General features: G+C 52.9%; 3 protein-coding genes across 9 annotated transcripts in view; 1 reads left to right on the forward strand and 2 right to left on the reverse strand.

The window, feature by feature from the left end:
• The window catches only part of ODAD1 (outer dynein arm docking complex subunit 1), a 42090-nt gene extending 41642 nt beyond the window's left edge, over positions 1 to 448 (reverse strand). For all 3 annotated transcript variants that reach the window (XM_035284297.3, XM_035284295.3, XM_035284294.3), the window contains exon 1: positions 120 to 448. The gene's annotated coding sequence lies outside the window, so the exon portion shown is untranslated. The remainder of the gene's footprint in view (positions 1 to 119) is intronic.
• EMP3 (epithelial membrane protein 3 (MAM blood group)) lies at positions 19 to 10220 on the forward strand. 4 transcript variants are annotated; one of them, XM_078359346.1, is made up of 6 exons: positions 19 to 333; positions 3332 to 3580; positions 5345 to 5437; positions 6025 to 6127; positions 7925 to 8065; positions 8911 to 10220. In XM_078359346.1, the coding sequence occupies exons 3-6, from the start codon at positions 5360 to 5362 to the stop codon at positions 9078 to 9080; spliced, it is 492 nt and encodes a 163-aa protein (XP_078215472.1). In that variant the 5' UTR covers positions 19 to 333; positions 3332 to 3580; positions 5345 to 5359; the 3' UTR covers positions 9081 to 10220. The 4 variants fall into 4 exon arrangements, with proteins under 4 accessions (XP_078215472.1, XP_078215471.1, XP_078215473.1 ...); XM_078359345.1 differs by lacking the exon at positions 19 to 333 and adding an exon at positions 614 to 2066 and having other exon boundaries at positions 3043 to 3580; XM_003735620.6 differs by lacking the exons at positions 19 to 333; positions 3332 to 3580 and adding an exon at positions 3856 to 4115.
• Positions 10221 to 10954: 734 nt separating this feature from the next.
• Positions 10955 to 27155, reverse strand: part of TMEM143 (transmembrane protein 143) — a 29401-nt gene continuing 13200 nt past the window's right edge. For both annotated transcript variants that reach the window (XM_078359341.1, XM_002762354.6), the window contains 5 exons: positions 23033 to 23227; positions 21245 to 21375; positions 20440 to 20719; positions 12604 to 12793; positions 10955 to 12033 (listed from right to left, as the gene is read on the reverse strand). In XM_078359341.1, coding sequence (XP_078215467.1) covers positions 11819 to 12033; positions 12604 to 12793; positions 20440 to 20719; positions 21245 to 21375; positions 23033 to 23227 — 1011 coding nt within the window. In that variant the 3' untranslated portion in view covers positions 10955 to 11818. The remainder of the gene's footprint in view (positions 12034 to 12603; positions 12794 to 20439; positions 20720 to 21244; positions 21376 to 23032; positions 23228 to 27155) is intronic.

Consider the following 27155-nt stretch of genomic DNA (forward strand, 5'->3'; position numbering starts at 1 on the left):
TTCCGGGCTGATGAGGGCAGGGGCAAAGACACCTGTAAATGGCGGGGCCTCGGGGCTGGCGAGGGGAGGGGCGTCCCCGTAAGGGGCGGGCTGCCAGGGCCGGGTTTGGAAGGTCTTACGTGGAGCCTGGTGAGAGGGCGGTGAAGGGCGGCCTAATCGGGAGGCCCTCAGGCCTGGACGACCTGGGGGAGGTCGGAACGGTCCTGGGGAGCTCGAGGCTGAGGTCTCAGGAGTACCGCGGGCCTGGAAGCGGCGGGAGCTGAAAGAGCCTGCGGGGACCTTTATGGAAGCCCTTGAAGCCAGGCCGAGGTCCTTCGAGACCGAATCCGTGAGGTGCCTGTCTTAAGCTGACTGATACCACATTAGATTAGGGATTCACAGAAAGGAAGGCGGTGCCGAAGCCGCGAGTTGAGAAGTAGCGCTCACCACTGCCTCAGCAGTTCACTACGCAAGCGCGATCAACGGCTTCCCGGGAAGCCGCCAAAAGCCCTTCGCCGCCTACCGCTTCCGCGCTTCGAGAGGCGGAAGTGGGCGGGGCCTCGGGCGCTCGTACCGCCCCCGCTTGGTTACACCCACTCGCCCTGTAAGGCACGCCCCCTCCGCGGCAGCGGTTACCCACATGGGCCTTTCCAGGCGGGCGGGCGGGCAGTGAACGCCTCTCCCTGCAGGCTGGGTGTGCCCGACGCCTGCGGTTTCCTGTGGGAGGAAGCGGCCCGCTTTCGCTCTGCTCAGCTCATAATCTCCGAGGCCCTGGAGGGGAGATCCCTCCGCTGCCCTCAAATTCCCTGATTCTTCCCCTTCTACATAGCCCTACCGTGGGGACCCCCGTAATATCCCCAGGGTACCCAAGCCTGGCGCCGATTCCACCCAGGGAACTTGATTCTGAGTCCTAGACTCGTGTTTTTCACCTCTTCGGCCCAAGTTTCCATCTTCCTAGCCCCTGGCTACCCCTACTCCTCCCAAGAAGGTGCAGCCCCCCTTCCCTGCACCCCAGGAAGAACACATGGCTCCCCAGACCCTAATTTTTCCGTCAGTGACCCAAACTTTGCAACTTCCTTAGGGATCTGAGTGCAGACCGCCAGTCTCTGTCCCACTTAGGCACCTAAGGGACTACTTATTTTCCTACCCCAGAGACCCTCCTTTTGGATTCCCAGCTTTAGCCTTGAGACCCAATGGACTCAAGAATTTGCCCCTTCCCCAACTCCTAGAAATCCTGAATCAGGGTCCCCCCCAATCCCTGATATGATGAGCACATACAGTACTTACAGTGGGCCAAGCACTACCCTGAGAACTACCCTATAATGTATTTACTATTATCTCTTTTTTCGGATGAAGAAACTGAGGCATAGAGAAGTTACCAGTAACTTGCCCAAAATCACACAGCCAATGGGTAAAACAGCTTGGATTTTTAGTCCAACCAGTGTGGCTCTGGAATCTGTGCTATACTGGTATCCCAGCTTCCAGGTCTCAGGGTACCCAGCCAGGCACTGAACTGTGCATGCCTCACCCCCTCAGGGAGCCCAAATCACCAACAGCTATCCCAAACCCAGCTCTGGCCCCATCAGATACCCAGACATCCTGTCCATCATCCAGTTCCCTTCCCTGGATCCAGGATTTGAATTCCCCTGCTCTCGATTAATCAGAGTCCTGGACACTTGGTCCCCTCCCAAGAGATTCATGTAGGTAGTGGTCATCACCCCCCACACACACACTCTAATATCCCCAAAATAAATAAAAATAATAGTATACATTTAGCCTTTGGGGCCAGGCGTGGTGGCTCATGCCTGTAATCCCAGCACTTTGGGAGGCCAAGGCAGGCAGATCACTGGAGGTCAGGAGTTCAAGACCAGCCTGGCCAACTTGGTGAAACCCCGTCTCTACTAAAAATACAAAAATTCGCTGGGCATGGTGGCGAGCACCTGTAATCCCAGCTACTTGGGAGGCTGAGGCAGGAGAATCACTTGAACCCGGGAGGCAGAGGTTGCAGTGAGCCGAGATCATGCCACTGGACTCCAGCCTGGATGACAGAGCGAGATTGCATCTCAACAACAACAACAAAATCTTTGGTACTACACTTCTCTTAAAACCCAATGGCTTCCCACTGCACTGAGAATGAAATCCAAATTCCTCCCCTAGTCCTCAAGGGCACTCTTTGATTTCCCTTCTCACCACTCCCTCTGTCTCCCTGTGCTCCAGCCACACTGGCCCTTCTGTCTGCCCCTAAACAACCTGAGCTTGTTCTCAAAAGCCTTAAGAGCTTTTGTACTTCCTCTTCCCACCCCGCCCCTGCCGCTCCCTCACCCCTGCGTTCAAATGACTCCTGTCTTCAGGTCTCAGCTCAAATGTTACCTCCTCCAAGAGGCCTTCCCTGATTACCCCGTTTCAAGTAGTCTCCCCCCACATCCCGTCATTATCTCTATCACTCTATTTGATTTGATGTATTTTTCTTTTCTTTTCTTTTTTTTTGAGATGGAGTCTCACCTTGTCACCCAGGCTGGAATGCAAGTAGCACAATCAGCACAACCTCCGCCTCCCGAATTCAAGCAATTCTCCTGTCTCAGCCTCCCCAGTAGCTGGGACTACAGGCGCCTGCTACCATGCCTGGCTAATTTTTGTATTTTTAGTAGAGACAGCATTTCACCACGGTGGCCAGGCTGGTCTTGAACTCTTGACCTCAGGTGATCTGCCGGCCTCAGCCTTCCAAATTGCTGGGATTGCAGGTGTGCACCTCTGCGCCAGCCTATTGTATTTATTTTTCAAGGCACTTACCCTATCTGAAATGTATCTTCATCACTGCTGTGTTTTCTCTTGTCTGTCTCTCTCTCCCAGAAGACAAACTCTATAATACCAGCAGGGCTCATGTCTGCTTTCATTATTAACTCCCAGATCAGAGTAGATGTCCAATACATGTTTGATGAAGTAAGGAATAGGTGAGGTGTGGGTGTGTGCTGGTATTGCTATTACCTTATTCATTCAGCATAAGTATAGAATTATTATTATCAGTATTAGCATTTTGTCAGTGTTATTATTCTCTCGACATAGACCAAGATACTGGAACCCAGATGGGTGAAAGAATTGGATCAAGGTAACTGAGCCAGGAAATGACGGCGCTGGGATCCTTAACTTCCCCCTCCTCCCACTTCCAGAGTTTCACACATTTCCTTTTTTTTTGAGTCAGAGTCTCCTGTTGCCCAGCTGGAGTGCAGCGGTGCGATCTCGACTCACTGCAGCATCCACCTCTCGCATTCAGGCGATTCTCCTGCCTCAGTCCCAAGAGTAGCTGGGATTACAGGCGCAGGCCACCATACTCGGCTAATTTTTGTATTTTTAGTAGAGACAGGATTCCATCATGTTGGCCAGGCTGGTCTCGAACTCCAGGGCTCAAGTGATCCACCCGCCCCAGCCTCCCAAAGTGCTGAGATTACAGGCGTGAGTCACCGTGCGTTGCCGAGTTTCACAAATTTCACCTCCCATCCTCTGACCCTCACCACGGGGCCAAGTTCACCAGCCCAACCTCCATCCATGCCACAGAAATCTGGCCTCCTTTCCCAGACTCCTCTCCAGCTCCAAGCTCCATCAGGTAAAGCAGACATCCCGTCCCAGGACAAGACCTCAAGACCCAAGGGTCCTAAGAATCGGGCCCTCCCACTCCTGATGCATGCCCCACCCGAGGGCCCCATTCCAGGACTCTCTCATCTCAACCCTGGGAGGGAGCCCCAAAAGATGACTGTCTGGGGAGACTGGGTGGGGGCCCAAAGAAAGAGGAACCAGAGTGCCTGGGCCCTCCCACTGGCAGCCGACTTGAGCTGGGTGCGGTGAGGGTGGGTATAAAAGGGTCAGTATATATTAAGAGGAGGAGAGAAAGGAAAACGGGAGCAAGAGAGGAGAAGGCCCAGAAAGTGAGGGCAGGAGGGAGAGAAGAGAGGCAGAAGGAAAGCCAGCGAGAAAGAAAGGGTTCCGGATTGGAGGGGAGAGCGGGAGGGAGGAAGGCGGCCAGGGAGGCGGGAGGGAGGGGGCCTCGGGAGGGTGGAAGGAGGGAGGAGAAGGGCGGGGCACGGAGGCCCGAGCGAGGGACGAGACTCCGACTCCAGCTCTGACTTTTTTCGCGGCTCTCGGTAAGTTTCCAGTCCGTTATTCCGGCCTGAGACTTCTTAATTTACTTGGGAATGTAGCAGTTTGGGAAGGACATCCCCAGGCTGGGAGAGATCCCCCCACTCTTGGAAATCCTTGTAACTTATTAAGTGGTCTCCTAGTACTTGAGATGGGGATATAGGAAGGGGTGGAGCTGGGCAAAGTTTTGGGGTCCTGCAGAGCCCTCCACGGGAAAACTTCATGCAGTTTTTCCTGAGCCGTGTCCACTCTCCTCTGAGGGCCCTAAGATCAGGGCATTGCGTGACAACACCCCAAGTCTGGGAGACGTCTAGGTCCTCCGTTCCTGGGCACCAAAGGGTCCTGGGAGGCTAACTCCTTCTTCTCAGGCCTCTCTTCCCCCCAGTGCGAATCCCATCCATTTCCTCCAGAAGATGCCCAGCAAGCGCCAGTCTGGCAGCAGGGTGGGGTGAGGACCTCGTGGACATCACCAGGGGCTGGGGTTTCCCTGGTGCTTAGAGGCAGGGGGGTGGGATGAGTCACCAGATGACTCACCAGGTCCCCCTCCTCCCCTCACCCCAGGAGAGGAGTGGTGTGAGTCAAGGATGCCTGTCGCTGGGGACAGCTCCTCGCTCCTAATACATCGGGGTGCAAGGCGGGGGTCTCAACTTGAATTTTCACTATCTGGCCTGTATGTACCCAGAGACAGGGCTCTGGGGAGAAAAGAGCCACATTGCTAATCCTCCTCATTCCGGGACCCCAAGGGTCCATCTCTGGCCCTCTCCACCCCTGCAGCCCACGAGGAACTCGGGAATCCAGGCCCCACCCCCTTCTCCCTGAGAGACCCAGGTGTCTGCACCGAAGCCCTTCCTCCATCAGGAGACATCTCACCTACCTTTGTGCCAAACTCTTTTGTTTTTGTTTTTTTTTGAGACAGAGTCTTGCTCTGTCGCCCAGGCTGGAGTGCAATGACACAATCTCTGCTCACTGCAACCTCTGCCTCCCGGGTTCAAGTGATTCCCCTGCCTCAGCCTCCCGAGTAGCTGGGAATACAGGCATGCGCCACCATGCCCAGCTAATTTTGTATTTTTAGTAGAGATGGGGTTTCACCATGTTGGCCAGGCTGGTCTCCATCTCCTGACCTCAGGTGATCCTCCTGCCTCTGCTTCCCAAGGGCTGAGATTATAGGTATGAGCCACTGTGCCTGGCCTGTGCCAACCTCTTGAGACTCTGTCCCCTGCTCCCCCCCTCCCAGGCTTCCACTGCAGCCATGTCGCTCCTCTTGCTGGTGGTCTCGGCCCTTCACATCCTCATTCTCATCCTGCTTTTCGTGGCCACCTTGGACAAGGTAAGCCTACTTGGAGCTCAGGGCCTTCTGCTCCCCTGCACAATCCCGCCACGCCCCTCCTCTAAAAACACTCTGGCCCCGCCCCTTTTACTTAGTATTTATTTTACTTATTTTGAAACAGGGTCTCACCCCTGTCCCCCAGGCTGGAGTGCAGTGATTCGATCTTGGCTCACTGCACCCTCGGCCTCCTGGGTTCAAGCGATTCTCCTGCCTCAGCCCCCTCCAAGCAGCTGGGATTACCAGCACCCACCATCATGCCTGGCTAATTTCTTTATGTTAATAGAGACGGGGTTTCACCATGTTGCCAAGGCTGGTCTCGAACCTTTGGCCTCAAGTGACCCACCCACCTCGGCCTCCCACAGTGCTGGGATGACAGGCCTGAGCCACCAGATTGACCCTTTTAGCTCCACCTCCAATGCCTCCTCCCTGTTCTGACCCCACCCCCTTTCACGTTAAATCCTAGCTCTCCCCAGTTCCACCCCAGCCCAGACACCTCGCCCTTTTCCTAATCCTCCCCACAGTCTCTCTGACCCTGTCCCCTCTCCTTCCTTAACCCTGCCCCTTGTTTCATTCTCTGTCCATCCCAGTCCTGGTGGACTCTCCCTGGGAAAGAGTCCCTGAATCTCTGGTATGACTGCACGTGGAACAACGAAAACAAAACATGGGCCTGCAGTAACGTCAGCGAGAATGGTGAGGGGTGAGGGGGCGGGACTGGTCTGCAAAGGGGAAGGAAACCCCTAGTGTCCTCAGAGGACAGAGAATTGGGAAGCCCTTAAAGATGGAGTGGGTGAGGTCCTGGCCTGAGTGGCTGAGTGCCTAGGGCTGATGCATGTCCCACCTGTCTGGATGTACCTACCTCTTGTTCTTTTTTTTTTTTTTTTGAGACAGAATTTTGCTGCTCTTGCCCAGGTTGGAGTACAGTGGCTCTATCTCGGCTCACTGCAACCTCTGCCTCCCAGGTTCAAGCGATTCTCCTGCCTCAGCCTCCTGAGAGCAGCTGGGAGTGCAGGTGTGCACCACCACCCCTGGCCAATTTTGTATTTTTAGTAGAGACGGGGGTTTCACCACATTAGCCAGGCTGGTCTCAAACTCCTGACCTCAGGTGATCCACCTGCCTCAGCCTCCCAAAGTGCTGGGATTACAGGCGTGAGCCACTGTGCTCAGCCAGTACCTCCTGTTTTGAAGAGGCCATATAGATAAAAGCCTCGTCCTCTGACTCAGAAAGGGTAAGATGGCATGCTATAGGTTTAAGGAACAGAAAGAAAGCTCCCAAGATTCTGAGAAGACTAAATTATGTTTCCAAAGCTCTAAGGAGATGGGGATGGTGCTCTGAATGGATGCTTGGGACCAATTTATCCAAGTTCCCAGGGGATGGGGCTGAAACCACTTTAAGGTTCTAAAGGGGGCTGGGCACAGTGGCTCATGCCTGTAATCCCAGCACTTTGGGAAGCTAAGGCGGGTGGATCACCTGAGGTCAGGAGTTCGAGCGCAGCTGGCCAACACTGTGAAACCTCAACTTTACTAAAAATACAAAAATTAGCCAGGCGTGGTGGTGCACTCCTGTAATCCCAACTACTCGGGAAGCTGAGAAAGGAGAATCATTTGAACCCAGGAAGTAAAGGTTGCAGTGAGCCAAGATTGCACCACTGCACTCCAGCCTGCACAACAGGAATAAGACTCCATCTCAAAAAAAAAAAAAGGGGGTTTAAAGGAGTGGGGCCAGGTGCATTGGAGGTCTAAAGTAAAGTTATAGATATGCTGCATCTATGTAAAATTCTGTGTGAAAGATTTAATGCAAAACTCAGATTAAAGCATGTGGCCTGCACTCACCACTTCTATTCAATGTTTTGCTGGAGTTGCCAGTGCAACAAGTTAAGAAAAAGAAATTAAAGTCCTGGGAAATGAATTAGGGAAAAGTGTCTCTATTCCCACTAAACATACTGTTTATGTAGAAAATCCTGTAAAATTCTGCAAAGTGGACAGGCACAGTGGCTCATGCCTATAATCCCAGCACCTTGGGAAGCTGAGGAGGGGTGATCACTTGAGCCCCAGTGTTCAAGACCAGCCTGGGCAACATAGGGAGACCCTGTCTCTACAAAAAAATTTTAAAATTACCCAGGTGTGGTGGCTTGTGCCTGTGGTCCCAGCTACTTGGGACGACGGGTGAGAGGATTGCTTGAGGCCAGGAGGATGAGGCTACAGTAAACCATGATTGTGCCACTGCCCTCCAGCTTGGATGACAGAGCAAGACCTGGTCTCAAAAAAAAAAAAAAAAAAAATCTGCAAAGCAACTACTAGAACTGAGAAGAGAATTTAGCAAGGTCACAGGGCTCAAGGTCAATGTAAGTGATACATCTAAGTATCTAAGCTTGTATGGCTCTAAAGGGGAGCAGGGATGGGGCAGAGAAGGGTCACATGGTGAGCAAGCAGGTTGAGCTGGAACTCGGGACCCACCGTGACGTCCCCTCTGTGTCCTCCTTACTGCAGGCTGGCTGAAGGCGGTGCAGGTCCTCATGGTGCTCTCCCTCATCCTCTGCTGTCTGTCCTTCATCCTGTTCATGTTCCAGCTCTACACCATGCGACGAGGAGGCCTCTTCTATGCCACTGGCCTCTGCCAGCTTTGTACCAGTGAGCACTGCCCCTCCCCACCCCTAACCCCCCAAGAATTGAGCGGAAGGGAGTGGGGTGCATCAGGATGCTGGGGGCCCTGAGCATGGGCCTCTTGTAGAAGAAAACAATTTTCAACACCCCAGGAGCCACAGGAGGTGCCTCTGTGGGCTACCTCTCTGCCCCCAGGGATTGCTGGGACTTGTAGTTTTCAGTGGCTAATGATAGTTGTGGCTTGTGCTTATGAGTCATTAGGGAACTTAGGGCTTCAGGGAGCCAGGGCTGGGGAAGAAGTTTCGTAGTTTTGGTAACAGGTAAATAGTTTCGATCCCAGGGATTGGGGGCGAGGTGGGGGGATAAGCTAATTAGCACCTCAGTAGAGTTCTCTGAATTATAAGAGTAATGGTATTTCTGTCAGCCAACCGCTGTATCTAGCGTGCATATTGTGCATCAGACACTTCAGGGAGTTTTGCTTATTTTTCAATATTTTGACTTCAGGTGCAAAGGGCTAACTTAATCATAGTCCTCAGTTTGGGAAGCATCTCCCTAGGTTCTTGCAAAGCCTCTCTCTTGCTTTATTAATCTACGATTGCATGTTTGGCTTATAGAAACACACTCGAAAATATTCCTTGGATGGACAGAGAGATATAGTCCCATTTTATGGAAGGGCAAATGCGACCTAGAGAGATTATTAAATCAGTCACCCAAGGCCGCGCTGCAGTTGCACGGCGCTGGGGAGAGAACAACTCCCAGCAGGCAGCAGCGCTGCCCACTCGCCCTCTGGCGCTTCTTTGCCCCCCGGGGATGTTGGGAAATGTAGTCTTCCTGGAGGGTACTGCGTGACGCATGGTTTCCGTCTTCTCCAGGCGTGGCGGTGTTTACCGGGGCCCTGATCTACGCCATTCACGCCGAGGAGATCCTGGTGAAGCACCCGCCAGGGGGCAGCTTCGGTTACTGCTTCGCCCTGGCCTGGGTGGCCTTCCCCCTCGCCCTGGTCAGCGGGATCATCTACATCCACCTGCGGAAGCGGGAGTGAGCGCCCCGCCTCGCCCGGCCGCCTCCACCCGCTCCCAGCCCCACGCGCGCGCCCTCCAGAAAAATAAAACTGTTTAACCGCGGGCTCCGCTTTGATCTCCTTCCTTCCTTCCTTCTGCTTCCCGGGACCCAGGCTGTGGTCCCCACTACCAGCTGCTCAGCCCTCAGAATGTTCATCTCCCAGCTCCCAACCCCTTCCTCCCGAAAACACAGGAGCCCCGACACAGGCACCTCTTCCCTCCCACAGATCTAAGAGCCTGGGCTTTCCCTTGTCTGGGTGACAGAGCAAGACACCCTCTTAAAAAAAAAAATCTGCACAACTGTACATGACTACCCTATCTCCTCTGTTCATCAGGTCCTGAGACTCCTCAGGAATCAGGCCCTTCTAAGATCCTCTTCCAGCCTGGCGGGGTGGCTCACGCCCGTAATCCAAGGACATTGGGAGGCCGGGTGGCGATCACCTGAGGTGTAGGAGTTCAAGGCCAGCCTGACCAAAATGGAGAACCCCCATCTCTACTAAAAATACAAAATTAGCCAGGCATAGTGGTGCATGCCTGTAATCCCAGGTACTCTGGAGGCTGAGGCAGGAGAATCGCTTGAACCTGGGAGACGGAGGTTGCAGTGAACCGAGATCGTGCCATTGCATGAGGGATCTGTGGGGATCGCTCCCATGTGAGGCCCCTAGGAAATGCGCCTCACCATACGATGAGCTTGAGCCGGGACACAGATCCCCCGTTGGGGGAGTCGAGCTGAGGGAAAGCAGGAACCGAGAGAAGGACTATGCTATTCAAAATAATTAACAGACATCATTTTATGGATATGAGGACTTGGGTGGCATTGTGTCCACTTTTGGCTCTTTATGGTTTATTGCTTGATTGTGTTCATTTTGGACCCTTGTTACCTTCATTGTAAAATATTAACTTAAGTCTTTACACTTGGTAACTTACGGTAACTTACTGGGCGTGACTGTAACTTACTGGGCATAACTTACTTGCTGGGCGTAACTTAGTGGGCGTAACTTGCTTACTGTAACTTAAGTATGTTGATCTGGCATAAATAACATTAACTTCAGAAAAGTATATAATGGAACATATTGCAAAAATAAAATTGCTGCTTGGACATAGCCTAAGCCAGCCCTCCAGACTCCGCTTTTCTCTTTTCTTTCACTTCCACGCACTCTCTCCCTCAGGTTGAACGAGACATCTATGTTGGCGGTCTCGGGGACTCCCACAGGTCAGTAGCCCCCTGGCAGACGTGCCGGACCCCAACAATTGCATTCCAGCCTGGGCAACAAGATCGAAACTCTGCCTCAAAAAAAAAAAAAAAATTCCTCTTCTGTGACCATCTTTGTTTCACCAACCTCAAACCCAGGCATCTCTTTAGGACTATAGCTTTCTCTGTCTAGGACCCCAAGACCTGGTTAGAGTCCCTCCTTTTTTCCAGGATTCAAATGCTTTCCTTCCCTCCAACTCCTACAGCCATCCCACTCGTTCAGATATTTTTTTTTTTTTTTTTTGAGACGGAGTTTCACTCTTGTTACCCAGGCTGGAGTGCAATGGCATGATCTCGGCTCACCGCAACCTCCGCCTCCTGGGTTCAGGCAATTCTCCTGCCTCAGTCTCCTGAGTAGCTGGGATTACAGGCATGTGCCACCATGCCCAGCTCATTTTTTGTATTTTCAGTAGAGATGGGTTTTCACCATGTTGACCAGGATGGTCTCGATCTCTTGACCTCGTGATCCACTCGCCTTGGCCTCCCAAAGTGCTGGGATTACAGGCTTGAGCCACTGCACCCGGCCAGATATTTTTTTTTTAAGTAACTTTTTAACCACTCTTACAGCTATCCTAAAGGCCATGTGTTGAGAGTAGCCTCATCCAGACTTATTAAACATGATTTATTACTTTGGGAGAGGAGAGACGGGGGAGAAACTGATAGACCAATAAATATTGCACAGGCTGCTGCTGGGAGAGATCCAGACTGAGGTAGTTTCTGTAGAAAGGGTAAAGGACCTGGGCGAGGAAGGCACCTGAGATTGCTGGGGAGCCAGGTTGGGAGCGAGTCTTGGCGGCGAGGGTGGTTTCTGGTTCACCTACCTAGCACGAGGTCCCCTAACCCTTTCAGCCTAGACACCCTGATCAGCAGCTGACCAGCTGGCCTGCCATATAAGCAGCAGCAATTGATAGCAAGATCAGGTTTCCTTTAGAAATTGTTATTGGTTGCTTCCCTGCAGCGACAACCGGCTGCCCAAGGTTGATGGAACCCAGCAGCTGTCACTGGCCATTTGCCAGGAGGCAGGGCTAAACGGCCTTGGTGCACATGATGGGCAGTTTGCCTGGAGAGGGCTAAAAAAGACAATGATATATAGTCTCGGGAGGGCATGGTTTTAACAACCCTACCTGGCAGTTTGCAGAAGCCAGAGTCGAGCAGCTGTGATTGGCAGACACCCCAGCTCTTCAGCCAACCCACATTCGGATGTTTATGGTATATGTGGGACTAAGAAATGAAATAGAAGCAGAGCTAAATCGCTTTGATTGGCTGTTCATCAAAGGGGCGGGGGTAACTTAGCAACTGCTGGCTATTTTGATTGGCTGCTTCGCTTAAGCACACAGTGTAGCAAAAATAATTACCTGTCAGTTATTAGAAGTTGGAGTAGAAAAGTATAACCGTAATGACAGCCTGTCGTGAAGGAGGCGGGGCTTGGTTCCTAGCCTGCTTACTGGGCAGGGAGGTAGGTTCTACTCAGGGGTTGTTACTGCTGGGTGTGGCCTGCGGGGGTTCGGAAGTGATTGGAGCCAATAGGTCTAGTTTGGGGAAACCCGGGGGTGGGAACAATCCCATGCTGGGGGTCAGGGCCTGCAGATGAGCCAAGGCCCGAGTTCCGTTGAAGGCTACCTCACAGCCTGACTTGGCTAGAAGCCAGTTCTCCACCTCTGACCGGAGCCACGTGGAGGTCTCTGCAAGGGGAGAGGCAGGTGTTCCGAGGTCACATTGAGATCGGGAAAGATTCGGGGTATCAACAAGGAGAGGTAGGGCAAAGAATAGGAAGGGCCTGGGTTTAGGAGAAGTCTAGAGGTGAACTTGAAGCTTGAAGGGGAGCAGAACAAGGCTGGGGAGGCTCAAGAGGGTCAGAAGGTCCAGCTCTGGGGCTATTGTCTGGGGACAAGTCAGAGGTTCCTGGGCAGGTAAGGTGGGGGCTCCTGAAGGGAAGGGGACCACTTGGGGCCCACATAGGAAGCGCGCAGGTTCTCTCGTAGGGAGAGTGTGAGCTCAGGTGGAGGAAAGAGTGCCAGGAGGGGGCCGTGCCATTGAGACAAGGGTCCCAACCAGGCTGAGGTCAGGAGAGGGCGGTCACATCAGGGACCAAGATCGGAGGTTGGATTCGGAGGTCCTATCTGCTGAGACCGGGTCTCTTCGTAAATCCGTCAGGTCTACCCGTGGGAAGTGGGGGTGGGGACGTGTCTCGCTGGGGCGGGGCCTCACAGGGGTGTGGCCCCTGGGCGCAGGGTCTCAAGGCGACGTCCTACCTTCGAGCGGGCCTGGCGTGCCCCCTGGCCGCCGGGCCAGGAAGCTGTGAGCCAGCAGCGCCTCCTTGGTGTGCTCATCCTGCGCGCGCAGGGCCAGGGCGCTGAGCAGCTCCGAGTTGTTGGACGTGCTGCGGTAGTAGAGCATGTGCGCCAGCTCCAGCGCCTGTGCGCTGCGCCGCTGCCCAAACATCTGCAGGAGGGACAGTGCCCTGTGGACTCAGTTCGGAGTGCGCCCCCACCCATACACAGCCCCCGGGGTCACCCACGCTGGCAGGCTCATGCCGCATACTCCACTGGGGAAGCGAGGAGGTCCTACCCAGACCTCTTCAGTAAGGGTCCCCAGAGCTCAGTCGGGGGATCTGTCTGTCTGTGGTTTTTCTTTCCTTTCCTTCCTCCTTTCTTCTTCTTCTTTTTTTTTTTTAAACTGACACAGTCTCACTCTGTCGCCTAGTCTGGAGTTAGTGGCTATTCCCAGGCAACTCATAGCGCACTGAAGCCGGAACTCCTGGGCTTAAGCGATCCTCCCACCTAGGCCTTCTAAGTAGCTGGGACTACAGGTGTGTGCCACCAAACCCGGTATTTTTTGTAAAGATGGGGTTCTCCGTGTTGCCCAGGCTGGTCTCAAACTCCCAGCCTGGAGCAATCCTCGCTTCTCAGCCTCCCACAGTGCTGGGGTTACAGGTGTGACCCAAGGCACCGGCCAGAGGTCTGTATTTTTAATACACTTGCCCTCGAGGGTTCCAGTGGCTAGGAGACCACCAGCCCCATTGGCAAAACTTTTTAGCAACCACTGCACTGGCTTGCTCATCTGAGCCAAGTATTAATGGATTTGCCCAAAAATTTGCAGATGATGGGCGTTTAAGCTTTGAAAGATTTTGTTACAGGCCCAGTGCGGTGGCACATGCCTGTAATCCCAGCACTGTGGGAGGCCAAGGCGGGCGGATCACAAGGTCAGGAAATCGAGACCATCCTGGCTAACACGGTGAATCCCTGTCTCTACTAAAAATACAAAAAAATTAGCCGGGCGTGGTGGGACATGCCTGTAATCCCAACTACTGGGGAGGCTGAGGCAGGAGATTCACTTTGAGAGTAAGATTGTCTAAAAAAAAAAAAAAAAAAAAAAAAGATTTTGTTAACAATAAATTCTTTTGTTTTAGAGACATAATAAAGTATTTCCAGGTAAGTCTAGGTAGGATTTGCTTCAAAACCATAAACCATCAAATAGTGGGAGAGTAGGGTCTTTAGGGGAAATTTTTTTTTCTTTTTTTTTGAGACGGAGTTTCACTGTTGTTACCCAGACTGGAGTGCAATGGCACAATCTCAGCTCACCGCAACCTCCACCTTCTGGGTTCAAGCAATTCTCCTGCCTCAGCCTCTCAAGTAGCTGGGACTACAGGTGCGCACCACCATGCCCAGCTATTTTTGTATTTTTAGTAGAGACGGGGTTTCACCTCGTTGACCAGGATGGTCTCGATCTCTTGACCTCGTGATCCACCCACCTCAGCCTCCCAAAGTGCTGGGATTATAGGCGTGAGCCACCGCGCCCAGCCTTTAGGGGAAATCTGATTGACTATGGCTAATTGTTGATGTTGGGTGCTGGCTAATGGAGTTTATCATATTATTCTATTTCTGTATTTGTCTGAACTTTTCCATAATGAAAAAAAAAAAATTTAAAATATTAAACTGTAGACCAAGTACAGTGGCTCATGCCTATAATCCCAACAAGTGAGATGCCAAGGAGGGAGGATCGCCTGAGCCCAGGAGTTCAAGACCAGCTTGGGCAACATGGTAAAAGCTTTGTGTCTACAAAAAACAATTTTTTTAAAAAAAGTTAGCTGGGTGTGATGGTGAACGCGCCTGTAGTCCCAGCTACTCAGGAGGCTGAGGCAGGAGGATCGCTTGAAACCAGGAGGCTGAGGCTGCAGTGAGCCATGATCATGCCACTGCACTCCAGGCTGGGCAACAGAGTGAGACCCTGGTCTCCAAAAAAATAAATAAATAAATTGTAAAGAGAGGAGGAGAGGTGAAGGATGGTGGGGAGAAGAGCAGGTCGGGGCCCCACTGTCTCCTGGCTGCCCCCTTCCCCATTACTCTCCTTGCTCAGAGCCCTGTTCTCATCATTGGTGTTGGTAAGGAATGAGGGCATCAGTGCCCTCTGGGCTCTCACTGAAAACCTGTGCCCAGGCCAGACATGGTGGCTCACACCTGTAATCCCAGCACTTTGGGAAGCCAAGGAGGGCAGATTGCTTGAGGTCAGGAGTTAAGTCATCCTCACCAACATGGTGAAACCCCAACCCCGTCTCTACTAAAAATACAAAAATGAGGCCTGAAATGGTGGCTCATGCCTATAATTCTCGCACTTTGGGAGGCCGAGATGGGCACATAACTTGAGGTCAGGGGCTCGAAACCAGCTTGGCCAACATGATGAAACCTCATCTCTACTAAAAATACAAAAAAAAAAAAAAAAAAAAAATAGCCAGGTGTGGTGGCAGGGTGCCTGTAATCACAGCTACTTGGGAGACTGAGGCAGGAGAATCACTTGAACTCGAGAGGCGGAGGTTGCAGTGAGCTGAGATCAGTTTGGATGACAGAGCAAGACTCTGTCTCAAAAAATAAACAAATAAAAATATAAAAATGAGCCAGGTGTGGAGGCATTTGCCTGTAATTGCAGTTACTCAGGAGGCTGAGGTAGGAAAATCGCTTGAACCTGGGAGGTGGACATTACAGTGAGGTGAGTCCAGATTGTGCCACTGCACTTCAGCCTGGGCGACAGAGTGAAACTGTGTTTCAAAAAAAAAAGAAGAAAGAAAACCTGTACCCAGATTCCTCCATTCAGCCACAAAATGAGCTCAGGGCCACTGGATCCTCTAGCTGGCAGGCCTGGCTGCCTGACTCCAGTATGCCCTTACCAGCTGCGAGCCCTTGGTAAGACCTGCAAAACAGTGCCGATGCCAGGGAGGGTTCAGGAAGCCAATACACAGTGAATACAACACTGGGGCAGAGCCTGGCCCCTCAGAAACACTCACCAAACATCAGCTACTATGGAACAGTCATCCACACCCTGTGCTGGGTGCCCAGAGAGTGCACCCATTTTTTTTCTTTTTCTTTTTTTTTTTTTTTTGAGATGGAGTTTCACTCTGTCATCCAGGCTGGAGCACAGTGACACAATCCTAACTCACCACAACCTCTGCCTCCCGGGTTCAAGCGATTCTCCTGCCTCAGCCTCCCGAGTACCTGGAATTACAGGCATGCACCATCACGCCTGGCTAATTTTGTATTTTTAGTAGAGATGGGTTTCTCCATGTTGGTCAGGCTGGTCTTGAACTCCTGACCTCAGGTGATCTGCCTACCTCGGCCTCCCAAAGTGCTGGGATTACAGGTGTGAGCCTCTGCAGTCAGCCGAGTGTTCCCATCTTACATTGAGGCCTGAGATGAAATGTCTTTCAAGTCAGCATGCCCCAGAAAATCACTGAAATGGCCTGCATGGTATCAATGACACACTTGCATGTGGACTGTACCGTCTTCTTATAAGGATGTGCCTGCATTGGAACGAATCAATTTCTTGGGTTGAGGGCAAGATGCAGGAATAGCGTGCATTAGGGACCGTGTGCTATGAAAAACACATTTGATCTGTGTCCGTATCTGCCAGGCCGATGGAGCTGAATTCTAATTAAAGAAGCAGGTCACTCCATGGCACACAGAGGAACCCAGAGTCTCCCTGGAGAGGGGTCCCCCTGCCCTGCAGGTTCCCTTCAGCACTCACCACGGCCCACAGCGAATGAGCACAGCAACAGCTCCTCCTAGCCTGGGATCTATGTCCTGGGCAGCCCCTCCATCTACTCGGTCATGGGCCAGAGCCCTAGTACCATCCTTGCTCCCTCTCTGCCCATATGCCAGTCCAGCCCCACCCTGCTGTCCCCTGACTCTGCCCTTCCTCCTCTGCAGCTCCCGTCTCAGTCTCGGCTCAGACTTTACCCTCCCCTGCATCACCCCAGCCTCCTTCTGGCCTCAGTCTCCCCCGTCCAGTTTGTCTGCACACAGGTTCGGAGCTGGCCCTTCCCCTCCTCTCAAGATTCTCCCATGGCTCCCCAGTGCTCTCAGAGAGTCCAACCTCTGTGGCTCAGCACATGAGGCTCTCACCGTCACCTCCTGCTCCTCCCCTCTGAATGGCCTACGGTGAATAAGCCAGTTTACCCTGAACAGGCGCTGCTCTCTCAGGCCTCCGGGCTGGGCCCGGAGGGACAGCTGTGACCGGGGAGGACAGGGAGAGGGGCCAAGGCACCCCTGGTGTGTTCTTGGAGAAAACGTTCATTGCCTCATCCTCAAGGTTCAGGATAGACATCACCTTGTGGATGAGCAGATGCTGCCCTGGGCTCCTGTGCCTCTCCCTCCAGGGCAGAATCCAGCCGCTGCATCTCAGGGGCACCACTTCAACAACCCTCCCCAGGCTGCCCCAGGGGCCTGCTCTGTGCTGAGCTAAAGGAGCTTCACAGTGGAGCCCAGAGTATGGAGGCGCCTACAGGGCCATCGCCCCAGCATGGGACATCCAGAAAGGCCTCCCAGGGCAGGCAACCTCTGAGCTGAGGGTTAGGGGTGAGCAGGGACTGGTCAGCCCAACAAGTGGGAAGGATACTTCACTCCAAGAGAACACCACAGGCAAAGGCAGAGAGCAAGGGGTGGCAGGGTGGAGGTGCCACAGCACGCAGGAGGAGCTGAGGCGCAGATTCGAGGGCAAGGATTGTGTCCAGTGAGGCTGGGAAGCAGGGTCTCCAGCACCAGACTGTGCCCAGGGGAGGGGCAGGACAGTTCTGGGTCAAGTGGGGAATGGGCTGGAAGGGACCCACTGGAAGCCGGGAAGAGGCCGGGTCGGGGAACACAGGTGAGGCAGGAAGGGCACGCTGGGGGTCTAGCCAGTGACTGGGGAGCCGACAGGCCATCCACAGATGCAGAACCCAGAAGAGAAGGTGTCAGGGTAGATGCTGTGCTTGGCCTGCAGCGAGCGTGAGGGGCCCAGCCCAGAGCCTGGAACGTCCAGGTTGATCTGATTGTGGACAGTAGAGAGCTCATGTGGAAACTGCAGAAGCAGAGGAGCCCTGCATCCTGGAAGAAAGACCCTGCACCCCGCACCCCACGTTCCACATCCCGCATCCTGCAGCAGGGCTCTGAGTGCCCGTTCTGAGGTGAGATGGGGAACTTGAGAGGAGGAGGGAGTTTGGGGCAGCTGCACTCTGGGTTCGTGAGAACGTGCTGCTGCACATGGAGAGGGTTTGGGTGCATCAGGGAACAGAGGGAGCCGGGTTTAGGGCCTAGGAAAGGGGCTTGCAGTGAGCACAGTTATCTGGGAGTGCAGGAGGGGGACCAGACAGGAGCAAGTCTGAGAAGGCCCACTGTTTTTTTGCTTGTTTTTTTTTGAGGCGGAGTCTCGCTCTTTCACCAGGCTGGAGTGCAGTGGCACAATCTCGGCTCACTGCAACCTCAACCTCCCGAGTTCAAAGGATTCGCCTGCCTCAGCCTCCCAAGTAGCTGGGATTATGGGCGTGCACCACCACGCCCGGATAATTTTTGTATTTTTTTGTAGAGACAGGGTTTTGCCATGTTGACCAGGCTAGTCTTGAACTCCTGGCTTCATGTGATCTGCCCGCCTTGGCCTCCCAAAGTGCTGGGATTACAGGCACGAGCTACTGCACCTGGTGAAGGGCCTGCATGTAAAGGCTGCGCCTCAGCCCAGGGTGCGGGGAAATGCCTCATGAATGCACTAAATTAACTCGCAACTGGGCTTTTCTTGTTATTTTTGGATTTAGGGTTTCACTATGTTGCCCAAGCTGGACTCCAACTCCAGGCTCAAGCGATCCTCCCACCTTGGCCTCCGGAGTAGCTAGGATACAGGCATGTGCCACCATGCCTGGTGTGAACTGGGTTTGAAATGGGGTCTTTCAGAGCCTGACAGCACCCCCTGGGGCCACCAAGCAGTGGGGCCACTGTAGCCTGGGACTCAGTGTGTTCTCCCCAGAGACACCGGCCTCCTTGCCTCTCATCTGGCCCTTGCCCCTGTCCTCCCGGGTCACAGCTGTCCCTTCATGCTTACACCCCTTCCACCGCACCCTGCTGCTCTGAGGATAAAGCTGAAGGCACCGCTCTGGGTATCTGAGGCCCTTGTCACCCTCTGGGGCCTCCCCCTCTCCCCTGCTCGCTGGATCTAGCCCCGTGAGATACACCAGGCTGAGCCAGGCTGAGCTCGAGGGCCCTTTCCCCACCAGGCTCAACCCCCCTCTCCCAGAGCTTTCCTCAGATCCTGCCTGAGCCCTGGTCCCAGGCAGAAACTGCTCCCTCCCCAGCCCCTCTCGGCTGAGTATCCCAGCACCCTCTCAGGCGGCCGCAGCCTGGCTATTATCTGCAGGATTTATCACCAGCCTTCCTCAGAGCTTGTCAGCATGGCTGAAAACAGCTTGAAAACCAATGAGCCAGCAGGTGAATGATGGGGTGCAGCAGATGCCTCACACCAGTCTACACTCCTGGGGCCAGTGCCAACCCCGGGGAGAGTCAGTACAAGGCAGCTCCCCTCTGGGCTGACTCAGGCTCGAGACAAGACACACGTTTTGGCAAATGGAGCGCAAGTTGGGTGTCAGCCCCCACCTGGCCTCCCGGCCACGAATTCTTGGATGGTGAACAACTTGTGCAACTGTTCAAGGCAGCCTGGCACTCACGTGTAGCAGAATCAAAAGGGAGCTTGTTAAAAAATATAGTTCCCTGGGCCCCAGTCCCAGAGTTTCCAATTCAGTCCGCTAGGACTGGCGCCCAGGAGGCTGCATTTGTCAGCCAGCTCCCCCAGTGATAAATCCAGTCAGGATGGTGACTTGGAACCAACAGCCCAATTAGCAATGACAATCATCATGGTGCTGGTAATAGCTAACTCTCACATAGTACTTCCTGCGCTGTGTGGGAGGTTCTGTCCTCAGCACTGCGTGCGTGTTCTTTCATTGATCCCGCAACACCCCTATGAGTTAGGTCCCATCATCCTCCCCACTTTGCAGATGTTTGAGCTGAGGCATAGAGAGGTTAAGCAACTTGCTCAAGATCACACAGCCAGAAGGCAGTAGAGTCAGATTCAAATCCAGGAACACACCCCTTCACCGCATCACTAAAGCCCCCTAAAGCTGGCACTCAGTGAGGGGCTGTCAGCTCTTATGTAGCCATGCCATGAGCTGGGCACTGCCCAGTGCTTCCCACAGATGCTCATTTCACACTCACAACCCTACCAGGCAGATCTCACTATCATCCCCATTTTCCAGATGAGAAAACTGAGGCTTGGAGAGATTAAGAAATCCACCCAAGGGGTGTTAAGTAAATGAAGTAGGGAAGGGAAGGAAAGGGAGAGGAGTGGAGCAGAGGAGAGGGCAAGAAGGAAGGAGATGGAGAGAGGGAGGGAAGAAAGAGAAGAAAAAGAGGAATGGGAAGGAAGAAAGGGAGGAAAAGAGGGGGAAGGGGAAACTAAGGGGAATGGGGAAGGGGAGGGGAGGGAGAGGAAGGGGAAGAATGAAGGGAAGGGAAAGGGGAGAAGGGAGGAAGGGAGGGAGGGAGGTAGGAAGAGAGGAAGGAAGGGGGAGGGAAGGGACGGAAGGGAGAAAAACAAGGAAGAATGGGAAGGAAGGGAGGGAGGAAGGGAGAGGGGGAAGGGGAAACAGGAAGGAAGGGAAGGAGGGAGGGAGGGAAGGAGGGAGAGAAGGGAAGGAGGGAGGGAGGACAGCATGACCGGGAACAAATGCAAGACAACTGTCGGTGGCCTGACCGGGTCCCCACAGTGCAAGGCCGCAGGAGGCGCGGCAGGTGCGCGCTCACCTTGGAGGCCCGCAGGCCCATGAAGACGGCGAAGAGCAACAGCAGCAGCGAGGTGGCCACCTTGAGGTCGGTAAGCACCACCATGCCCACGTTGACGAAGATGGCCACACCAGAGACCAGCAGCGTGAGGTTGAGCAGGGCGCGCTGCAGGGTGGGCGTGCGCACCTTCAGCTCAGGCAGCAGCTGCTCCAGGCCCTCCAGAGGCGTGTCCTTGAAGCTCTTCAGCACCAGGTGCCCCCGTTTGGTCCGGGCCGCCAGCACCACCCGCTTAAAGTATCTCCTGAGCGACAGAGACAGAGGCAGGAGCAGGATCGGGGCTGCCCCGGGAGGCCTCTGACCCCAGGATGCGAGTTCTGGCTCTACAGTCCCACAACCATCTTAAAAGCGACTCAGTCATGGCAGGGGTTGGGGGGGCGGGGAGAAATCAGAAATCAGCTGTGTCCAACCAACCACAGGGGATTGGTTCCATCGCTCGATCCATCCCTGGTATTGGACATGGAGGTTAGGTTGTTCATCGGAATCCTGGCCACGCCGCAGCTTCAGAACGTGGACCCCCCTCTCTGAGCCTCGGTTTTCCTTACTGGAAAATGGGGAGAACTGTCCCCACCCTTTCTCTTCCCCTGGGAATCGAGTGCAGTACTCACTTTCTTGGGAAGAAAAGGCAGCATCTGGATGAGTCATGCCTCCCGTTTCTCAACTTCCCGCCCGGGGCCCACATGCCCACACCAGACAGTGACCTGTCGGTCCCCTCTTGACTCTAACCTTGCTCCCTCTCGCTGCAGCTGGGGAACAAGGGCCGCCTCACCTCTCTGCAGGAGGCAGCTTGGTGAAGAAGCCACGCCTGGAGCCCACGCTGGACTTCAGGGGCATCTGCCCGACTCGCTGGCCCAGGGCCCAGAACTGCATGTAGACATACTGATCCAAATTTACTGTCACCTGCCAGGGGGATGAAGGAAGCAGTGACAGCTGAACATGCACGGGGTGCTGAGGGCAGGATACCAGAACCAGATGCCCCGCCACGAGATAATTTACCCCGTTTTCCCACTTATCACCGTTCAGTTCAGTGTCTATGTGGAGCTGCCACATATGGTTGTCCACATTGTGCACTGCACAAGGGCACACCATCTAACACAGCACCATTCACGTAGTAGTCATCTTTATGACTGCATTTCCTAGAATCTAAGGTGTCACTGACTCTACCCTATTATTTTATGAAGCAGCTAAAAAAAAAAATACACTGCCAATTCAATGATGTCACACCGTCACTTGTAAATCACATCCCAATTTCAGAGATGACAAAACGTGACTTTGGAAAAAGTGCATTTTAAAATCACCAAAATGTAAAACTTTGGGAGCTTTTAGTATTTTTGTTTTTATTTTTATTTTGAGATATTGTCTCACTCTGTCACCCAGGCCGGAGTACAGTGGCGCAATCTCAACTCACTGTAGCCTCCGTCTCCTGGGTTCAAAAAATTCTCGTGCCTCAGCCTCCCGAGTAGCTGGGACTACAGATGCCCACCACCACACCCGGCTACTTTTGTATTTTTAGTAGAAACGGAGTTTCGCTATGTTGGCCAGGCTGGTCGCAAACTCCTGACCTCAAGTGTACCACCGACATCAGCCTCCCAAAGTGCTGGGATTATAGGCATTAGCCACCTCACCCGGACATTTTTAGTATTTTTCATAATTTTGTTAGCATTTTACGTGCTTTCTGGGGTTTGGCTTTTGTTTTGTTTTGTTTTGAGACAGGGCCTCGCTTTGTCATCCAGGCTAGAGGGCAGTGGCAAGATCACGGCTCACTGCAGTCTTAAACTTCTGGGATCGAACAATCCTCCCACCTCAGCCTCCTGAGTAGCTGGGACTACAGGCCCGCACCACCAGGTCCAGCTAATTTTTGTATTTTCTGTAGAGATGGGGCCTCCCTGTGTTGCCTCGACGGGTCTGGAAATCCTTGGCTCAAGCGATCCTCATGCCTTGGCCTCCTGAATGCTGGGATTACAGGAATGAGACACTGAACCCAGCCTTGTATTAGATTATTATTACAATTCTGGCAGATGGCACTAAAGTCTCTAGTCCTAAGACAGCCATATCATATGATACTTTTCCAACAGATGGCAGTGAAGTGACCTGAAAAAGTAACATCGTCTTCTTTTTTTTTTCTGAGAGGGAGTTTCGCTCTTGTTACCCAAGCTGGAGTGCAATGGCACGATCTCGGTTCACTGCAACCTCCACCTCCTGGGGTCAAGAGATTCTCCTGCCTCAGCCTCCCCAGTAACTGGGACTACAGGCACCCGCCACCATGCCCAGATAATTATTTGCATTTTCAGCAGAGATGGGGTTTCACCATGTTGGCCAGACTGGTCTTGAACTCCTGACCTCAGGTGATTTGCCCACCTCGGTCTCCCAAAGTGCTAGGATTATAGGCATGAGCCACTGCAACTGGCCAAAAGTAGTACCTTATTTGAATTCACCAAGTGCACCACGTGGGCCAGTGTCCTGGGCTCAGGACACTCCCAGCAGCCCCTGCCTCCCAGAGGCTCTGCCCCACCCCAGAGGCCTCCTGGGAGTTTCATACTCCTGGGGAGCCAGGTACCTGGACCTCATCCTGCGGGTGATGGACCACCAGCGCGTAGGCCAGGGTGTCCTCAGACAACGGGGAGAAGTTGGCCTGGGCCAGAAGGGGTTCCAGAGCCCGAAGCACCTCCTGCTCATTGGACAGACGCTGGGGGTCTGTCAGTGATGGCTGATCGAGGGTCTCCCTGTCAGGGTTGATGGGGTCATACAGGGCCTAAGAGGAGAGTCAAAGAGAAAAAGATGGGCGAGGTCACAGCATGAAGGAAGAATTGTGGAGACACTATCCTTTCCAGATACTTTCATTTATTTATTTCTTTTTGAAACAGAGTCTCACTCTGTCACCTAGGCTGGAGTGTAATGGCACAATCTCAGCTCACTGCAACCTCCACCTCCCGGGTTCAAGCAATTCTCCTGCCTCAGCCTCCCTAGTAGCTGGTATTACAGATGCATACCACCATGCCCAGCTAATTTTTGTATTTTTAGTAAAGATGGGGGTTTTATCACATTGGCCAGGCTGGTCTCCAACTCCTGACCTCATGTGATCTGCCCACCTTGGCCTCCCAAAGTGCTGGGATTACAGCTGTTAGCCACCTTGTTCAGCCCTTTTTTCTTCATCTTTCTTTTTTTTTTTTGTTTGAGTCTTGCTCTGTCTCCCAGGCTGTAGGCAGAGGCACAATCTTGGCTCACTACAACCTCCGCCTCCTGGGTTCAGGTGGTTCTCCTGCCTCAGCCTGCTGAGTAACTAGGATGACAGGCACACGCCACCATACTCAGCTAATTTTTGTATTTTTAGTAGAGATGGGGTTTCACTATGGTTTCACTATGTTAACCAGGCTGGTCTCAAACTCCTGACCTCAAGTGATCCACCCACCTCAGCCTCCCAAAGTGAGACTACAGGCGTGAGCCACCGTGCCTAGCAGATTCTCTTCTTATCACCCCTATATCCAATCTTTTGGCAAGTTCACTTGCTAAACCCCTGAATCTGACTTGAATCCACCCTCCTGTCTATCTCCTATCTTCTCACTGAAGCCACCTTCATCTCTCCCTTAAACAATTACCCAGGGCTTCTGTTCCCCAACTTTTACTCTTGCTACTTTTTTTTTTTTTGAGATGGAGTTTCGCTCTTGTTACCCAGGCTGGAGTGCAATGGCGCGATCTCAGCTTACTGCAACCTCTGCCTCCTGGGTTCAGGCAATTCTCCTGCCTCAGCCTCCTGAGTAGCTGGGATTACAGGCACGCGCCACCATGCCCAGCTAATTTTTTGTATTTTTAGTAGAGACAGGTTTTCACCATGTTGACCAGGATGGTCTCGATCTCTTGACCTCGTGATCCACCCGCCTCAGCCTCCCAAAGTGCTGGGATTACAGGCTTAAACCACGGCGCCCAGCTGCTACTTTCTTATTTATTTATTTTTTGAAACAGAGTCTCGCTCTGTAACCAGGCCGGAGTGCAGTGGCGCTATCTCAGCCCACTACAACCTATGCCTCCTGGGTTCAAGCGATTCTCCTGCCTCAGCCTCCTGAGTAGCTGGGACTACAGGTGCCTGCCACCATGCCCAGCTAATTTTTGTATTTTTAGTAGACACCAGATTTCACCTTGTTGATCAAGCTGGCCTAGAACTCCTGACCTCGTGATCCACCCGCCTTGGCCTCCCAAAGTGCTGGGGTTACAGGCATGAGCTACCATGCTGTCCTTATTTTTTTTTTTTAATTAGCCAGGCATGCTGGTGCATGCCTGTGGTCCCAGCTACTTGGGAGGTAGAGGTAGGAGAATCACTTGAGCTCAGGAGGTTGAGGCTATAGTGAATCATGATTGTGCCACTGCACTCCAGCCTGGGAGACAGAGTGAGACCCTGTCTCAAAAAAAAAAAAGAAAAAAGCCGGGTGCAGTGGCTCACACCTGTAATCCCAGCACTTTGGGATGCCAAGGCAGGCGGATCATCTGAGGTCAGGAATTCAAGACCAGCCTGACCAACATGGAGAAACCCCGTCTCTACTACAAATACAAAAATTAGCCAGGCATGGTGGCGCATGTCTGTAATCCCAGCTACTTGGGAGGCTGAGGCAGGAGAATCATTTGAACCCAGGAGGCGGAAGTTGCAGTGAGCCAAGATCACGCCATTGCACTCCAGCCTGGGCAACAAGAGTGAAACTCCATGTCAACAAAAAAGAAAAAGAGAAAGAATCAAGCCAAGAAAATCCTCCTCTGGAGTAAGTTCTCAGGCTGTGCCCGAATCCTCCAGCCTAGGCTGGCCGAGCAGTTCTGGGACTTACAGAGTGACCTTGAGAAATTCCATTCCCAGGCTGAGCTGCAGTTGGAAAGCTGGAGGAGAAAGAAACCTGCATCGATCAAATGTCCACTGCCAGCCTGATTCTCTTCTGGAAACTTCCCATCATCCCAGGCTTCGAGCCAGAAACCTGTACATCGCACGTGATCCCTGCTGCTCCTTTCCCTGTCACAATCAATCCTGCCGATTCCACCTCCAAGCAGACCGGCACTTCACCCAGCTCTCTTCTCCCCACCGGCCCCATCTCAGTGCCTGCCAGCCACGACATCTCGTCCGGCCTGGGTGAGCCCAACAGCCTTCTCCGTGTTCTCCCCAAATCCCATCACACACCCCATCCCCTGCCAATTGGTTCTTTACACAGCTTCCAGAGAGAGCTTGTCAAACAGTAACTACGATCAGCATCAATGATAATAGGGCACATTTACATAGCACTTATTATGTGCCAGCCACAGTTTGAAGTATGTTACATGCACATCCTTACAGTGTGAAACTCTCATTTACAGATACGGAAACGGTGGCACAGAGAGGTTAAGTAATTGCCCAAGGTCACACGGCCAGGAAGTGGTGTAACCAAAATTACACATCTGACCTTGCCAATCTCCTGCTAAAACCCTTCCAAGGTTTCTACTCCCCTCTGGAATCAGGACCACGCTTTACAGTAGAGCCTGCAAGGCCTCACAGGACCACAGACCCCCTCAGTCACTCTATACCACCCAGACTGGCTTTAGGTTGCCTGGGCACAGTGGCTCATGCCTGTAATCTTAGCAGTTTGGGAGGCCAAGGCAAGAGGATTGCTTGAGCCCAGGAGTTTAAAACCAGCCTGGGCAACATAGCAAGACCCCATCTCTACAAAAAAAAAAAATATATATATATATATATATATGTGCATGGTGGTGCACGCCTGTGGTACTAGCTACTCAGGAGGCTGAGGCAGGAGGACTGCTTGAGCCCAGGATACTCAGTCTACAGTGAGCCATGATCACAGCTCTGCACTCCAGCCTGGGCAACAGAGAAGATCCTGTCTCAAGAAAACAATAAAAACAAACCAACCAGGTGCGGTGGCTCACGTCTGTAAATCCCAGCACTTTTGGGGGCCGAGACAGGTGGATCACAAGATCAGGAGTTCGAGACCAGCCTGACCAACATGGTGAAACCCCGTCTCTACTACAAAAAAAAAATACAAAAAAATAAGCTGGGCGTGATGGTCTGTGCCTGTAACCCCAGCTACTCAGGAGACGGAGGTTGTGGTGAGCCGAGGTCACACCACTGCACTCCAGCCTGGGTGACAGAGCGAGACTCTGTCTCAAAAAAAAAAAAAAATTGGTTTTAATTCCTCAAGTGACAGAGACTTTGCACATGCTGTTGGAATACTCTCCCTATCCCCTTCCTGCCTCTTTCCCTTTTCACTTCTGAATTCTTATCTGTCATTTTCCAGCTCTATTATCACCATCAAAAAGCCTTGGCTGGGGCGGTGGTTCACGCCTGTAATCCCAACACCTTGCGAGAACAAAGCAGGAGGACTACTTGAGGCCAAGAGTTCAAGACCAGCCTGGGCAACATGGTGAAACCCTGTTGCTACTAAAGATACAAAAAAATGAGCTGGGCATGGTGGTGGGCGCCTGTAATCCCAGCTGCTCTGGAGGCTGAGGCAGGGGTTGCAGTAAGCTGAGATCGCACCAACTGCACTCCAGCCTGGGCGACAGAGTATTTCAGTGCGTGACGCTCTGTCTCAAAGGAAAAAAAAAAAAGAACCCTTCCTCCACTCATCAAACTGAGCAGGGCCATCCTGTGTGGCTGGGTAGGATGTGCACTGCACAGAGGTACCAGATCTAAGGGTAGACCTGTCCATTTATCA

The sequence above is a fragment of the Callithrix jacchus genome, chromosome 22 (assembly GCF_049354715.1).
Source record: "Callithrix jacchus isolate 240 chromosome 22, calJac240_pri, whole genome shotgun sequence".
NCBI classification, from domain to species: domain Eukaryota; kingdom Metazoa; phylum Chordata; class Mammalia; order Primates; family Cebidae; genus Callithrix; species Callithrix jacchus.